The sequence below is a fragment of the Pteronotus mesoamericanus genome, unplaced genomic scaffold, assembly GCF_021234165.1.
Source record: "Pteronotus mesoamericanus isolate MK-2021 breed Mesoamerican mustached bat unplaced genomic scaffold, CSHL_Meso_final scaffold_651, whole genome shotgun sequence".
In the NCBI taxonomy this organism is placed as follows: Eukaryota; Metazoa; Chordata; class Mammalia; order Chiroptera; family Mormoopidae; genus Pteronotus; species Pteronotus mesoamericanus.
This window is the reverse complement of record NW_026555325.1, coordinates 31,709,919-31,728,179: the sequence shown is the minus strand read 5'-3', so window position 1 is coordinate 31,728,179 and position 18,261 is coordinate 31,709,919. Positions and strand designations below refer to the sequence as shown.

At 37.7% G+C, this 18,261-nt stretch overlaps 1 protein-coding gene across 1 annotated transcript in view; it reads right to left on the bottom strand.

The window, feature by feature from the left end:
- Nucleotides 1-753: 753 nt before the first annotated feature.
- Nucleotides 754-18,261, bottom strand: part of MYO3B (myosin IIIB) — a 389,700-nt gene continuing 372,192 nt past the window's right edge. Inside the window, exons 32-34 of the mRNA XM_054562662.1 lie at nt 2,830-2,936; nt 2,409-2,455; nt 754-1,591 (exon numbers count right to left, since the gene is read on the bottom strand). Coding sequence (XP_054418637.1) covers nt 1,453-1,591; nt 2,409-2,455; nt 2,830-2,936 — 293 coding nt within the window. The 3' untranslated portion in view covers nt 754-1,452. The remainder of the gene's footprint in view (nt 1,592-2,408; nt 2,456-2,829; nt 2,937-18,261) is intronic.

Here is an 18,261-nt window from a genome sequence, read left to right as displayed (position 1 = left end):
TCATTTGTATTTTTTCTGCTCTACTTACATACCTTAAAAACACTACCTTTGGGGTGAAGAGCTGGGAAAAAAATCAAGACTCATTTTTTAAAAAAGTAAAGTTTGACTACTAATTGGTTCTATTTCTTTTTCTTGTAAAATTATAATTTCTGAGATCTTTAAATGCCTCATTTCATTATATATGTTTATAAAATACATATTAGAACTCTCTCCTCTAAAATTCTGAAAACAGTTTTGCTTTTATTTCCTCAAGTTTATTTTCCTCAAAATCTGAGTACTCCCATGTGTACTATCTGCCAAGTATTTTGAAGTAAAAAAAATGTTGAGAACATCTGTTCTAGAGAAAGGGTCTTGTAGGTTTTTTATATCACACAGAAATCTCACATATTGTTTTGCATAGAGTAGTTGCTCAAGAAGTTTGTTCTACTGAATCACATTGAGTATTATAATACATAATATAACATCATTACAATAAGACTAGCTCAAACTTGAATGAAAAATCAGAACTTATGGTGTAATAAAAGTGATTAACCATCTCTAACATATAATTGAAAGTAACTGTCCTATCAGATATGGTAGCTAAGTCTCTCCATTCATCCAAGGGTGGACCTTTACTGGACATCCATCTCTGCCAGGCACTGTGCTAGACTCTTTGCACAGAGATGGATGAGACAAGATGCTGCCCAGTCTGCTGGAGCCAGCCGACCAAAGAATGGAAAGTTACAAAACCATGTCACATGGACTCTGACAGGTCCAAATTTTCTTTCTTTTATTGCTAAGGTAATAAGGGTGTCTTGACAAGGTGGAGCAACAAGGCAAAGGATTCTCAGCATAATAATTAGAAAGAGAGGGGTTCTTTTCCCTTACAAAGAATCTGAAAAATTTAGGCCCCTCCCCCTAAACACACAAAAAATTACCCTGGCCTAGGATACCTTGCATGTACTCTTCCAGTATGGAGACACTCGGCTATGAAGCCCTGACCCTGGGGAGAGGCGGGCAGGGTTGAAAGACCAGTAGAGGGTAACGGGATGCTGTGGAGAAGCAAGGAGGAAAGGAAGTCCCGGATTTTCACAGGGGCATATTCTGCATGGATTGATGGGGTGGGAAAAATAAAGAAATATGATCAGTGTTCACAATTAGCCTATGGTGAGACGGTTACCCTCTTAGATGGGAGCATGAATGATGGTTATTACTGTAGTGGAGGTTGCTCAGTGTCCCCAAGAGACTCGTGGTTTGAGAAAGTAGGAATTACTCAGTTCAAGCTGCAGAGCAGATGTGGGGAAGGTGATGGAGGTAGGAGAAAATGGTTAAGAATCTGAAAATTTTTCAGTAAGGCTCCATCATGTGTCCAAAGATACTGACGCCATTGCAGTGCTTTCTTATTAAGTAACAATCAGTCAATAACCATGATTGTTCTTTCCCTCAACAGACTTCAGGGGCAGTAAGTACAGCTCAGTGCTGAGCAGAAGATGCTCCTTTTGAGGATGAGGGAAAGAAGAAAGGGAGGGCTGGGTTGTCTTCCTCGGAGATTGAGTCCACAGGTGATAGAGATTTGTAATATTCATCTTCGCAATCAAGCACTTTGACTTGGCTGCAATAGAAAAAGCGTTTCAACAGAAAGGAAAGCAAATGGCACAGGCATCTATGGGGCAGCTAAAGTTGTTTGAGTACTTGGAAGTGTTGGGTTCCAACACTGAGGGGGAAGGACAGCTTAGGGTAGCCCAGGGTCCTCCTGCACAGAGGAACTAGGGTCCGATACACAAAACCTTTCACCTCTGAGTAACATACTGATATTGTCCTGATTTAGTGGTGTCTGGAAACTGTAATTTTATTGCATCTAGATTTATGTGAATTATCTTGTCTGTCTCTTTCTGCTTTCCTCTAGATGAGGAAGTTCCTCTCCTGACCTTCTCCAGTTCTTAAACTAATGGTACAAATTATCTACCTCGTTGGTTCCTAGTCTCATTTGAAATGCTAATGATTAAGTGAGCTCAAACTTTTTAAGAGTCCTCTGTCTAACCACTGGAGGAAACTTCCCTGTGGCTTTCAGGCCCAGGGGTAAGGTAATGTGGGGGAAGTGTCTTATTTGCACTCTGTGGAGTGTTCTTGTTTGTGGGAGAGTTTTATACAACCCACTGTGTCTCCACTTATGAAGAAAGTACAATTCCCTGAGAAAATTATGAGAAATAACATTTGCCTTTAGATGGCAATTCCAGCCTTTTCAGAGAGAATAGATTCAAGTTTGGTATACTTGCTACTGTGAAAAGTAGTTTCCAATGTCAATAATAGTGGGGCTATCCCCATTGCATATTTTTAGAAGGCTCTCAGGAAAGTTTTGCATTTTCTGTAATATCACAAAGGACCCCTTCTGTTTACAGTTGCTTAGAACTAAGAAGACAGATATTTACCCAAGTTTTCTTGGCTTCCTCTTGCTCCCTTGATATTCTAGAGTTCCCTGTGGAGAGGGCCAAGAACACACAGTCAAAGCAAAGCAGCAAGTCGTTAATTTTTAATTCAAAGTGATTTTGTGTTGAATGCAAGCAGATGCTGATAATATCAGAAGTCACAGCATAATTTTTTTGATCAAAGGGCTCAAGTGAGCCTGATGAAGCATGCATCTTGCTCGTCTTTGATAAACCACATCAATTATTCACCGTGAAGGCAGACATCCTGACATGAAAGCAACAGATAAAGAGCCTAAGCACATGTTCGAGAGGAGAGCATAAGAGAGTGGGGGTGGGGCTGGAGGGGCTGGAACAGGTATTAATAACAGAATTATTAACTGGAAACAAAGCCAGTGAAACAGCTTTATGGCCACTTTGAACTCACATTTAACTGGTTATAGTACAGGGTGTCCTCAGGGCTACTCAGCATTTTGGGCTGCTGACATCTTCGGCGGGGTGTTGGCTGCTTCTGTGCAAGGCTATTTTCTGAACCTGCAACAGGGAGCAAAACTTTACTGTAAGCCATCTAAGGTTTTGGGAAAATTAAATAAAAAATTTCTCTTCGCATACATGCATTTAGTAGAAACTGTGTCTCATTTTAATAGGCATGTTAAGAGTTTTGCTATTACTAAAAGCAATATCCTAAAAAAAACCCCCAAACACAGCAATTGCTGAGTGTAAACAAGAGCCACTGTCTGTAACTTTGCCTTCATCTTTCTTATCTGAATCAGCAGTCAAGAGTGACAGAAAGCAAGTAGATCTGTCACACTAGTGAAGGAGAGGTTGGTGGTCAGCCTTTGTAGGGTAGAAAGTACCCTCTTAGTGAGATAGCTCAGCTAGGACAAGGAAGGTGACCTGGGATGGTTTGCACCACATCCTACAGCAGGAGTTGAAAGACATCTGGAGCACACACACACTTGGGTAGATGAGAAGCAAAGCTTTTGGCGGGATACATTTTGGAGGAAAAATGGCTTGTGCTAGTATTTACTGAAATGCTTTGAACAATGCCATTGATCCATGCAGTCTCTGGAGGTAGTGCAAAGGAGAAGGGGAAAAGGTGATCGCACGATTTCACAGAGCAGTCACTGTGTCAGTCCTGATTTCGGAATCCTGGACCAAGACTGCACTGGAGGTTAGGAAACCACGTGTCCAGTGAAGTCATGGTTTATTTCCCTTCTAAGCAGAAGATTTCTGTGGAATTGGCTGTCTTTTTTGGCACGGTATCTGAAACAGGGTTCAGCCGTTCTAACTTCTTGTCAACACACACACACAACTGCCATAGAATGTTGTTCATGAATGTCATAGTCTAGGGAAGAGATATCATTTTCCCGGACAAAGTTTATATCACAAACTAATTACTCATAAAAAAGGACTGGAGATTTGCAGTGACAGTTTGAATTCAGGAGAGATTCCTACTAGTTAAGGAAATTCTGGGGGAATTTCTAAGTGAAGAATGATTTGGCAGGGACCCTTTGAAATAGTGAATTATTAGTTTCCTAAGTATGAAGTTTTGCATTTTTATTTTTCTTGAATTGGACCATATTTATATTCGAACAAGACTATTAGAATGATACAGGGTTTTAGGAACAGTCCATTCTAAGTACTCATTTTTTTTTTCAGAAAAGGAAACTGAGGCCTATACATGTTGAATGACTTATCCCAGCTCAAGTGGCAGAGTGGGGACCCAACCCTAGATCTTTTACTTCCTGTTCTAACAATAAAAAAAACAAACTGCAGCATTATTGTCTTTCTTAACAAGAAATACACTTCTTGAAAGTCAGAGGTCTAAGTAAAAGTAAGCTCCATGAAAAATTATTAATTAGCATAGCAAAATGATGTTGCTTACAGAGGGTTCTAGTAACCTTAATAGGCATCCCTGTCCACATTATCAGGAACTCTGTGCAGAGGACGGGACTCTAGCCTCTTGAGCTGGTATCATCCCCAGAGCACAAGGAATCCAGAATTGAATTTTTTCCCCCTGATAGTTCCAACATGCCTACCTCCTGCTTGCTTTGCAAAATCCTTATTATTTAATATGGTAGAATATGAGGTTGTGAGGCCCTTTTGTGTTATCTCCTCTGATTTATAGATTAATAAGCAGAAGCATCTAGAATTAAGTTTGCTGGTGTGAACATGCACTAGGGATCTGACATAGATCTTCTTTAGACTTTCTAATGTTATAGGAATTCCAAACTTGGCAACTCAAAAGGCTAATCTTAAATAGTTTTGGGGTTCAGTTGGAGTTCAGCTCACGTTAGCTGGACTTTATGTTTCTATAGTGTTTACACTTGATCAGAGACTTTTATTTATATTCTCAACTGGGGATGCTTAATATAAGATATGGTTTTCAACTTTTGCTTTTGAACAACTTGATATTTCATGGGTGAGTGTTTAATTCTTAGAAGGAATTAAATTATTGGATAGAATTTCCTCAATTTTAAAATTTCTCCTATAAATTAAAAAAAAAACCACACAGTCTCTATACTATACTAGAACTTAGGGTAAGCTAGTGTCTGATTTAACACCAAATTTTAATTTTCATTATTTTAACTTTAATATCTCCATATTTCATGATGTTTTGCAAAGAGTGCTACAACTTCCGGGTGCTTTGCCATTGGGACAAATCTGAGCATCATTGATATATGACCAATTACAGGCAACCAACTAAATAATTGGGAAATGAATCATGATTCAATAACTGCTTTTGGAACAATTTGATAGCAATATGCAAAAAAAAGCTTCAATACAGACCTTATGACATTTGTCATAAATGTAAAACACTTTTTTGGATATTGTGGGGGAAGATAAAGGGAAATAATACAAAGGCCCTGCCTTCAGTCCAGAAGAGGACACTGCATTTGGCGATGATAAATGACTTGCTTAAGGCCATAAGCTAGTGTTACTGGACTCAAAGTAGTTTTGTAAAAAAAATCTAAATCTTTTATTTATTTCAATATAAGTCTTGATTCTCACAGGCCACAATAAATTCCAGGTGAATTATAGTGTTAAACATTTTAAACATTCCCATAAAAATCTTAGAAAGAAACGGAATAGACTATTTTCTTAACTGTGGAAGAAGATATGAGTGACAAGGGTGGGTTCAATTATATTCAAGTAAATTATTCTATATGATGGACAGTAACAAAGCTAAGATGAGGAGAGAAATCAAGATGGTGGATTGAATGGAAGTCACACTGACCACCTCCCAGGACCAATCTGGAATTACAACTAAATTGTGGAGAAATCACCTGGAACAAATAACTGAACAATAGCAAGAAAGGAACCTTATAATCTTGGGCAGACAAAAGAATCAGCAATAGCACAACCTAACTGGTAAGGAGTATGGTAGAGACTAGAGAAGGCAGGAAGGGTGCCTATGGGTGGCAGCACCAGAAGGATATTGAAATGGCCAGTTGGATCCCCCTGAGAAGAGCGGGGTCTAAACCATAAATGGGGATCTCCAGACTACAGCACCAGATCCCAAAAAGTACACAGATAATAGCCAGCTGCAAAAAGTGGCAGGGTTTCTCTCTGCCAGAGACAGGCAGCTGGAGACACGAAGAGCCGTTTAAAGGGCCCACATGTAAATTTTTATTTGCAGGCACTTACCCTGGTCTCTGGCAAAGGCAGGGAGAGAGTGGTCTGGAGACACCTGAGGAGAGACTGGGGAAGGAGGCTTTGGGGAGAGAACTGAGAGAGTAGCCGGTGGGATCCCAGTGCTGACTCATCTCCCAGATGTCAGCAGCCATCTGGCTCAGACAGACCACTCATGAGTGGCAGCAGCTTGAGAGGACATCATAACCCTGCCCTCAGGAGGGACTCTGCCCCACCCTGTGGTGCCTAAACCTGACTGCTGAGTGCAGAGTGACTAGATTGACAAGTGAAGGAGAGCCACAGACAGTAGATTCCTGGAAGTCTCGAACAGTCTGCCTAAGGTCAGACAGGGTTAATATCTGACATCATCAAAGGCAGATCCAGAAGAGAAAACAGTGGCTTCCTCCCATAGAAGTTCACACCACAAAGTCAGAAAATCAAGACAGATCAATTTAAGAGGCAGAGGCAAACAAGAAGAGTCTCACATATAATGGGAAGACAAAGAAACACGCCCCCGTTAAAGGGAAAGGAGGAATCCCCAGAGAGAGAAATAAATGAAAGAGAGACAAGTAAATTGTCATATGTTGAGTTCAAAACAATGGTTCTAAGGAAGCTCAATGAACTCAGTAAGCTCAGAGAGAATTATCAAAAACTCCAGGGAAACTACGAGGAATTTACTGCAAACTATATCAGCATGAGAAAGGACCTAGAAACCATCAATAAGAGACAAGAGGAAATGAAAAATACAATTTCTGAGTTGAAGAACACAGTAGAAGGAATCAAAAGTGGGCTAGATGAAGTCGGGGATCGAATCAGTGAGATGGAGGATAAGGTAGAAAAAAGCTCCCAGAAAGAGCAAGAAAATGAAAAAAGACTCAAAAAGAATGAAGAGGCATTTAGGGAAATACAGGACAACCTGAAATGTAACAATAACCATCTAATAGGGATACCAGAAGGAGAAGAAGAGGAGCAAGGGTTAGAGAACCTGTTTGAAAAAGTAATGATGGAAAACTTCCCTAATTGGAGGAGACAAAAAGTCACACAAGTCCAGGAAGCACAGAGGGTCCTGTTTAAGAGGAACCCAATGAGGCCCACTCCAAGACACATCATAATTGAAATGGCAAATATCAAAAACAGAGAATCCTAAAGCAAGCAAGGGAGAAAGAGGTAGTAACATATAAGGGAGCCCTGTAATGGTTAGCAGCTGACTTCTCAACAGAAACACTACAAGCCATAAGGAAATGGCAAGAAATATTCCAAGTAACGAAAAGCAAAGGCCTGCAGCCAAGACTGCTCTACCCAAGTAAGTGCTTTGATTAAAATGAAAGGAGAAATAAGGAGCTTCCCAGACAAAAGAAGGCTAAAAGAATACACCTCCACCAAACCAGCATTGCAAGTTATGCTAAAGGGACTGCTTTAAGAAGATGAAGAAAAAGTCTACGAATACTCAGTTCCTCTCACATTCATCAATACTTGATATTACCAATATTTTTAATACTTATTAATCTGACGGTGACAATGATGTATTATTTTAATTGTTACTTTATTATTTGTTGAAACTAAACCTGTTTTGTATACTTTTTGCCGCTTTCTATTATTTTTAAAAAGCTGTAAATGACTTTTTGGTATCCTTTATCCATTTTTTGACTAAATGTTCATTGAAATTTTTCCCTAAAAAAACCCCAACAACCTATTAACCCTTTTTTAGATGTATTGCAAAACCTTCCCTATTCTATTACTTGTCCTTTAACTTTTTTATACGTATATTACTGTATAGTCTTAAATGTTTAATATAGTCATATTGTCAATATTTTACTTTATAGCTTTTGGGCTTGAATGCTTTACTTCAGGATAAGAAAAATATTATTTTGTATTTTCTCCTAAAACTCTTTGGATTTTACATATTGATTTTTAATTCACCTGAACATTTTTTGTATAATGTGTGAAATAGAACTCTATATTTGTTTTATTTCAAGTAATAGTGGTCCATGCATTTCATTTGTTGAATAAGCCTTATTTTCCCCATTGATTTGAAATATCAATTTAATTATATGTTACATTCAAGATATATACATTTGTTTCTAGAATGCTCATTTTATTTCATTGATCTACTTGATTATTTCTGTGCTGGTGTCATATTGTTTTAATTGCTGAGACTTTATAATGGATTTAAATTTTTTAATATTTTATAATGGATCTTGAAAATTAAAAAAATAAATAAATAAAATCAATCTGCCCTTAAAAAAAAGAAAGAATGAACCCCTACCTTTTGTAACAACATGGATGGAACTGGAGAACATTATGCTAAGTGAAATAAGCCAGTCGGTGAAAGACAAATACCATATGATCTCACCTAGAAGTGGAACCTATTCAACAAAATCAAGTAACAAACAAAATAAACCACAGGCACGAAAACATGGAGCAAACTGAAAGTGACCAGAGGGGATGGGGAAAGAGGACAATGGTGGAAAGAAGGGTAAGGGACTAGACAAAGAACATGTATGAATGACCCATGGACATGGACAAGAGTGGGAATTGACTGTGGGAGAGGGGGGTGGGGGAGGGGATGGGTGGAGGAGGGCAAAGGGGGAAAAATTGAGACAATTCTAATAAAATAAACATGATTTAAAAAAACTAAGATGAGAGGAAGTGCAACAGAAAGATAAAAACAAATGAAAATATATATACACACAAAAGTCTACTATCCATTAGGTGGAAAGCCTGAATCAAGAGAAAAACAGAACTATTCATATATATTGAAATGCAATTAAGAAATGAAACCCTAAAAAATGTCCAGCCACTCTAACAAAGAGCTTTAATTAAAACACTTACTACTGTGTTTCTATTAATTAGGATAAATCAAAAGGTCAAAAGACAGTGTGAGAGGGGCCCCACATCCACTGGTGATTCCATAGGCTCCACCTCTCCTGAAGTGCAACTTGATAATCTATAACAAAAGCTGAACATGGCTCAACAACAAGTTAAACCAAAAGAAAAAAAGAGGCAATCCGTATGAAGATGGATATGATAACACTTTTTGTAGTAGAAAAAAAGCTAGAAACATGATATGTATTTCATAATTGGGGAAGAGGTAACTTTGAGATATAAGAATGATGTCATACCATGAGGCATCAGTAAGGATAATTATGGATATGTGCTGATAGATTAAATTTCAAAATCCAGAAAAAGAAGCAAAACACGAATAGCATATAGCACATTGATTAAATCCAACCATGTATGCACATTGAGAAGTTTATCATGATTTTTGTGATAAAAGTTTAAAAATAAAAAAATCAATGAGGCATATAAGACAAAAATTATTTTTTTTCTTTCAAATGATGAAGAAATTATAGCTAAGAAAGACTAATCTGTGTCAGGATCGAAGCCTCAACGGTCTGCTAGCTTTTGAGCCAATTTGCTTAAGAGTTACAAAACAGTATGGTTATGTGACAATCACCTAGTTCACTCGGCTAGTTTTTGTAGATAAACTGGGCAATCCAAATTTGAAGACACACATTAGAATATGAGTTATTTACTTTGAAGATAATGAAGTTCATATTCTGAAACTGGCTGATTTCCGTCTCACATGAATATTTGCAAGCCAAGCCAAATTCTCCAGTTGGTAATATATGGGAGCTACCTCCTTATGGTGCTTCTTGAAAGTATATTATGCCATGAATACCAGTTTGCATTTAACATGGCCTATTTCTTTTACAAGAATCCGTGTGCCTTTTGATTTCACGTTTGAGACCTTGATCACATTTCTTTTTTGAGTTGTCATAGAACCTTATAATAAACTGGAGGTAAGTGTGTCAGAAAATAGGATAAATCCAGATGGAGTTTCAGGAGCATGGGAAATGCATATTCCTTTCTCTCTAATCTCAAATCATTACACTTTGTGGCTGCACAATTGGCCAAGCCCTCGATGAGAGACAGCTGAATTTAGCAATGGCTAATTACATAACTTCAAACAACTGGTTTGGTAACTTACTATTTCAATACTCTATTGAACATGCAGGTATATCCCAGCTAGAGTTGCCAAATCAAATACATGGCACCTAGTTAAATTTGAATTTCAGATAATCAATACTTTTTAAATGTAAGTATATTCTGTGTAATATTCGGGACATACTTATATTAAAAAGTGATTGGTTGTTTACCTGAAATTCAAATCTAGCTGGTGTCTTTTTTCTCCCCTTAAATCTGACAACCCTAATTCAAGCACAATTTAAGTCACAACTGAGGCTTTTTGTTCTCTCCGAGGGTCTCAGAGACGAAGAGGGAAATGACTTCCTCTACTCCACTCGACCTGTTGAGTTATGGCTACTTTGGCAACAGATGCTCTTCCCAACATTATCCCCTAATATTTGGGGTTTCACTTTTCATCACCCACTACAGGTGCGCCAGTCCTGGGAAATTTCCTAGCAGGACTGCAGCGAGGGAAGAACTGCCACAAGGGAGAGCAGGGTGGGGCATACAATTCAATGATCCGGGCCTGGTGGGGCATCAGTAATTCTAGGCCCCCGGGAAATGGACACGCAGTGAGCAGGGTTCCTGGGAGAGAGCATATGGTGAGGGCCACAGTCCTTTGTACCCTCCCCATAGGCCTCAGCAGGCACGAATGCTTTCTGAGCAGCATTCTAGTCTGATTGCCGTTTGTGAGTGAGGCATTCCCAGGGTCACTTGCCAAGTAAAACATCCCCTTGGAGCAAACAGAGTGTGCAGTATTCTAGATTTACAGATGGCAAATCCCACGTGGAGTTGCAAGATATACCTCTGGAGGGTCATTGAAATAGATTTAGAATTATGCAATTAATTTACAGAGCTCTGTCAACTCTGTGCATAAAGGGACCTTGAACATGTTTCTCTTCTGAGTTGTCACAGAACCTTATAATAAACTGGAGATAAGTCTGTCATAAAATAGGAGAAATCTGGATGGAGTTTCAAGAGTGTGGATTGTTTCTCTGACCAAAGTTCTCAGGGCACTTGGAGGTGACAGTAGCCTCGCAGTCAGCTGAATGATCTTTTTCCTCAGTGGTGGTTGGCTGTGCTGCAGGGTGCTCCAGTGGACCCTTCCATGAAAGAGCATCCACGGAGATGACCTGTCTTTTCCAGTTCTGTGCTTCTTCCCCTTACCGCTTCATTTTTTGTAGCACATCTTGTTTTGCCAAGTGTCTTATTCTTTGCTTTATCTCATTCTGGGAAAGACAAATGACCCCAAAGAGATAACAGAGGCATAGGGAGATTAAGATCTCATACAGCAAGTTAGAGGCAAAATCCAACAGAGAACTCAGGTTTCCCAGTGTCCTACTGACCAAAGGCCCCTTGCTTTTATATCTGAGTGGTCTGAGGCCCAGGGAGCTTGGGCCCCTCTGCCAGCTTCCCTTCAGAGGCAGGGCTAGAAGTCAGGTCTTCTGACTCTAAATCCCAGGGTCTAGGCTCTGGCCTCTGATTATGATGCTTGTTCTTTTACTGAGATGTTCTTACAAGTTTTCACCTTATCATGTCTAACTTCAGGAGGGATAAGGAATTCAGTGGGTTTTTGTAAAACACACACACACACACACACACACACAACTAGAAAGGGAGATTTTTCTCTTGGGGTGCATGTAATTCAGATCTTCCTTTCTAAGATGAAAGGAAAGCTACAAATTTTCCCAGTTGCCATGTTATGTCATGAACAATCTTCTTCAAAATTGTAAAACTGCTACAAAGAAAACATCTCTGAGTTAAATTAGTGCCTGTGGAAGATGGTGGAGTTATAAATTGCCTATGTGGAATTTTCTTTTTATTGTTAAGGAAGTGGTAATAATTTCCCCTGAAATGGTTTCATGGTTCAGGGTTTGGCACACACTCAACAAATAATGAATGAGTGAATAGTAACTATTCACCATTATTCTTAAGATGTGTTCCATCTATGTGGCCTCCTCTTTGCTTCTGTCATTTGGGATACATTTGCGAAGACTTGCAATAGGAAGGCAGCCTTTTCTATTGCGGGGCAGCTCTAGAGAACCTATAGTCTAACAAGGAGGGAGATAAAGTCAGCCTCTTAAAAACAAAGTTCATTAGTATTTTTGTCTTAATAGCCTTTCAATATTTTTCTGGGAATATGAATTCATTTCTTTTAACTCCACCCCAAAATATCAGTATTCATCTACAGTAATTTGTTACTGCTTTCCCTCCACTTAATAAAATCATAGATGTTTTTCCATGATATTAACCTACTTTAAAAGTAGTAGCTTTCTTTTACAGTTACATTTTCAAATTTTTTTATTTTATATAAGAATTTTATTAAAGTATTGTTGGCATTTTTAAAGTAATAAAGATGATGTACAAATAAGTTAAGCCCCTTATCCCATCCTCACACTAGTAGCAAATTCTAGAACAAGTTTCTTATCTATATTCTAGATTAGAGTAAATGGCACCAATTTATATAATTCCCAGGCACATGCCCTGCCAGAGAATCAAAACGGTGACCTTTCACTTTGTGGGATGATACCTAACCAACTGAGCCAAACAGGTCAGGGTGATAATCCACATTCTTTTTCTAGGATAAACTTCTAAGAGTGGAGTTATTGCCCAAAGAGTAGACATATTTTTAAAAGTTATGATTTGTGTTTCCAATTGCCATCCAGAAAGTGTGTAGCACACTACACTTCTACCATCTGTACCTGAGGTGATGTATTTCTTAAAGATGAGACAGCATCTTTAAGAAAATTCTGATGGTCTAGTAGGTGAAAAAAATGGGATGTCATTTGTATTTTGATTTGAATTTCATTGATTATGTGACAGAGAGAATGAACACACTTTCTGTTCCCTATATTTATTAGCCTTTTGTGTTTCAGGATTCCACCTTTGCTGGAAACAACAACAAAGTTCATAGGTCCAGGCTGGACCTAAAATGGATGAAACAACTTTTTGCATATCTGGTGTGATGGGGTGGTAGGTGAGAGGTCCCACTGGCTAACAGGTATGAAGGTGCCTATTCTTAAAATTAGCATGTTGTAGGGAAGTATTTCTCAAACTTCTGTCACTTATCTATTAAACATTTTTTTGCTGTATTCAAGACACCTGTACTATTGTTTAATATTTTTAAAAAATCAACTGATTTCTTTTTTACTTAAATGCATTTCTTTAAAAATGAAACTTTATTCACTACTGTCAATGGAAAAGCTGTGGCAACATTTGCCATAAACAGAAGCAAGCCATAAAGTAAATGCAATGAAAACAATATTATCACACCAGAACTTCTGTTTCCCACAAAATGTTCTGGGCTTTTAAGAGGTTTTGTTCAAAAGAAAGGTGAGTAAATGTGAGAAGACTTGGAGACATACTAACACCCTCACAACTCTCACCTTAGGCTGAAGAATTTAAACTGAGAATTGAAAAAGGAGTAATATTCTTTTACGTGACTCAGTGTCATTTAATGTCACATCCAAACACCATTTAAAATCAACTTGTAAACCACCAACAACCCGTGTCCCACACTTGGAGAAATTAAAAAAAAAAAAAGCAGCGGCGTCAGAAACACAAGAATATGAATCCACCTCTGGCACTTCTTAGAGATCTGAGCTTGGTGATGATGATCACTCAAGCAGTGTTGTAGTGAGGCTGACAGATAAGGTATGAAAAGAGAAGACATAGTACCTAAGACAGAGCAGGTGCTTCTAAGTGTTGTTGTAATTCTGGTTATGAGGGAGTGGTTCTCCACCCTGGTTGCAGATTAGAATCACCTGAAACACTTTTTAAAAACACAGATGTCTTGGCCTCACAGCTGGAGATCCTAATTTGATTGGTCAGGTATAGGATTCTGGCATTGTTATTGTTGAAAAAGAGCCTCTCCCCTCTTCCAGATGATCTTAATCTATAGCCAGGGTTGGAAAAACCAGAGATTTTACCCTTTCCTAAAATTTTGGCTTGATTTTGCAAATTAACTAGCTGCCATCTTGAAAAGTTGGCATAGGATCAGAGAAGTTTTGATTGAACAGAAGGAATTCTGGGAAGGGCAAGCATCCCAGTAGGGATCCAGGTATTGTGAGGTATTTGCTTTGTTCTGAAAGCTGTATCAAATGGCTTGAACCCAAAACTGACACTAATTTCCCTGGACACTGGGAAAATTTTTCTTATTCCAAGAGAATAATTTTGCTGACCGTGGAAACATTATCTCTGGTTTCCAGAGGTATGATGCTGCTAAGTGCTGTTGTGGAGGTTTTGCTATATAAACGGAAGTCAAAGCTGAAAAGCAATTCTGACCAACTGAGACTTTCTTTAAAGCATAACACAAATGTAGGGCAAAAATGCTTGGATCTCAGGAGGGTTGGAACCAGTTGAAAATGTTCAAAAGGCACAAGCTTAGAATCAGTTATACAGAATCAGCTATGGGTTGCCATGGATTTTCTTTCTTTTTGCCTTACTGTGCATAGTACTAAAAAAAATTGGCATTATGTTCCCTATCTCTGCTTCTAGGAATTTTTAAAAATTTTATTTTTCAATTATGGTTTACAATCAATACTATTTTGTATTAGTTTCAAGTGTACAGCATAGTGGTTACACAATCATACACTATACAAAGTGTTTTCCCCGATATATCTAGTACCTACCTGGTACTGTACATAGTTATTACAATGCTATTGACTACATTCCCTATGCTCTACTTTGCATCCCTATTACTATTTTGTCCCTACCAATTTGTACATCTTAATCCCTTCACCTTTTTCACCCAGTCCCCCCAAACCCTTACCCTCTTGCAACTATCAGTTTGTTCTCCATTTCTATGTCTGTTTCTATTTTGTTTATTTTGGTTTTTAGGTTCCACATATAAATGAAATTATATGCTATTTGTCGTTCTCTGATTGACTTGTGTCACTTAGCATAATACCCTCTAGGTCCATCCATGCTGTTTCAAGTGGTAGAATTTCATTCTTTTTTATGGCAGAGTAATATTCCTTTGTGTATATATACTACAACTTTTATCCACTCATTTATTGATGGGCTCTTGGGTTGCTTCAATATCTTAGCCATTGTAAATAGCGCTGCAATAAACACAGGGGTGCATAATTCTTTCAAATTAGTGTTTTGGATTTCTTTGCATATGTATCCAGAAGTGGAATTGCTAGGTCACAAGTCAATTCCTTTTTAATTTTTTGAGGAAACTCCATACTGTTTTCATAGTGGCTGCACCAATTTGCATTCCCACCAAAAGTGCACAAGGGTTCCCTTTTCTCCACATCCTTGCCAACACTTATTGTTTGTTGATTTATTGATGATAACCACTCTGACAAGTATGAGGTGGTATCTCATTGTGGTTTTAATTTGCATTTTTCTGATGATTAATGAGGCTGGTCATCTTTCCATATGTCTACATTGGCCATCTGTATGTTGTCTTTGGAGAAGTGTCTATTCAGGTCCTTTGCCCATTTTTTAAATTGAATTGTTTGTTTTATTGGTGTTGAATTGTATGAACTTTTTATAAATTTTGGATATTAACCCCTTATCAGCTGTATCATTGGCAAATATCTTCTTCTATTCAGTAGGTTGCCTTTTTGGTTTGCTGATGGTTTCCTTTGCTGTGCAAAAACTTTTTGTTTGATGTAGTCCCATTTGTTTAGTTTTTCTTTTGTTTCCCTTGCCCAAGGCAATATACCAGAAAAAATACTGCTAAGAGAAATGTCAGAGATTTTACAACCTATGTTTCTTCTAGGAGTTTCAGTGTTTTGAGTCTTACATTTAAATCTTTAATCCATTTTGAGTTTATTGGTGTATATAGTGTAAGAAGGTGGTTTGGTTTTATTTATTTTTTGTATTTACCTGTCCAATTTTCCCAATACCATATATTGGCTAGATTATCTATACCCTGTTGCATGTTCTTGCGTCCTTTGTCATATCTTAATTGACCATATAGGCCTGGGGTGTGTCTGGGTTCTCTGTTCTGTTCCATTAATTTATGTGTCTGTTTTTATGCCAGTACCATGCTGTTTTGATTACTATAACCTTGTAGCATAGTTTGACATGAGGTATTGTGATACCTCTAACTTTATTCTTCTTCCTAAATATTGCTCTGGCTATTCAGGGTCTTTTGTGGTTCAATTTAAATTTTTGGATTATTTGTCCTCGTTTTGTGAAATATATCATTGGTACTTTATAGAAATTGCATTGAATCTATACTTGTAGATTGCTTTGAGTAGCACAAACATTTTAATGATGTTAATTCTTCCTGTCCATAAGCATGATATATGCTTCCATTTATTTGTATCTTCTTTAATTATTTTCTTCGGTGTCTTGTAATTTTCGAGGTAAAGGTCCTTTCCACCCTTGGTTAAATTTATTCTTAGGTATTTTTTTGATATAATTGTGAGATTGTTTTCTTATTTTCCCTCTCTGGTATTTCATCCTTGGCATATAAAAATGCAACCAATTTCTGAATATTTATTTTGTATCCTGTTACTTTAGTGAATTCACTTATCAGTTCTAGCAGTTTTTTGATGGAATCTTTAGGGTTCTCTCTATATAGTATCATGTCATCTACAAATAATGAGTTTTACTTCTTCCTTTCCAATTTGGATGTCTTTTATTTCTTCTTCTCGTCCGATTGCTGTGTCTAGGACTTTCAGTACTATGTTGAATAAGAGTGATGAAAGTGGACATCCCTGTCTTGTTCTTGATCTTAAGGAAAAAGTTTTTAGTTTTTCCCCATTGACATTGAATATGTTGTTAGCCATGAGTTTGCCATATACAACCTTTATTATGTTGAGATATGTTCCCTCTATTCCCATTTTGCTGAGAGTTTTTATCCTAAATATATGTTCCATTTTGTCAAATACTTTTTCTGCATCCATTAATATGAACATATAACTTTTATCATTCATTTTGTTTCTGTGATATATCATATTAATTGATTTGTGAATAATGTACCAACTTTGCATCCCAGGAATAAAACCTATTTGATCATGCTATATGATCTTTTTAAATTTGGTTTGCTAATATTTTTGTTGAGGGTTTTTTCATCTGTATTCACCAGGGATATTGGTCTATAATTTTCTTTCTTTGTAGTGTCTTTAACTGGTTTTGGAATTAGGATAATGCTGGCCTTGTAAAATGAGATTGGGAATGTTCCCTTCTCTTGAATGTTTTGGAATAGTTTGAGAAGGGTAGATGTTAGTTTTTTAAATGTTTGGCAAAATTCACCTGTAAAGACATCCAATCCAGAGCTTTTGTTTGTTGGGAGTTTTTTTTTTTGATGACTGCTCTGGTTTTGTTGGTTGTAATCAATCTGTTCAGATTTTCTGTTTCTCCTTTTTTTTCAAAAAAGATTCTATTTATTTATTTTTTAGAGAGGGGAAGGGAGGGAGAAAGACAGGGATAGAAACATCAATGTGTGATCATCTTTCACATGTCCCCTATTGCATGTGCTCTGACAGGGAATTGAACTGGCAACCCTTTGGTTCACAGGCTGGCACTCAATCCACTGAGCCATACCAGCCAGGGCAGATTTTCTGTTTCTTCTTGATTCAGTCTTGGAAGATTGTATGTTTCTAGGAATTTATCCATTTCTTCCAGATTGTCCAGTTTGATGTCATATAGTTGTTTGTGATGTTTTCTTATAATCCTTTGTATTTCTTGGATGTCAACTATCACTTCTCTTTCATTTCTCAGTTTATTTATTTGGGTCCTCTCTTTTTGTTTTTCTTGATGAGTCTGGGTAAAGGTTTATAAATCTTGTTTCTCTTTTCAAAGAACCCTTGGAGTTTTTAAACCACTTATTCTGAGAGCTCACAATATTCCCTTCCAGCCACCTGGTTATGACTGACCTCATCTGTACCCTCCCCGACAATGGCTGCTTCCTTACTGCAGTCCTGTAGGGGGCAAGAATTAAGGCCAAAATGGCCAACCAAACTGCACCTAGTGGGAAAACATCATTAATTTAGCTTTTCCGAAAAACGTCTACATAAGAAATGTAAGCCCAGGTCTGATGCTGAGCAGTCCCACAAAACCAGGCAGCAGGCTGAGAGATGTCATTTTTTGGAGTTCCTAATGAGATGCAAATCACCTAGTGATCTACTCGGGAGCTGGAAAACAATGTCCTGGTTAAAAACAGATTAAAATGGAGTGAAAGAATGTCTTTGAAGATTGGTATGACATTTTACATGCTTGAGGATATGGGACACTAGATAGTGCTGGTTTTACTAAACTAATTGTGATGGGGTCTTTGATTCTTTGTGACAGG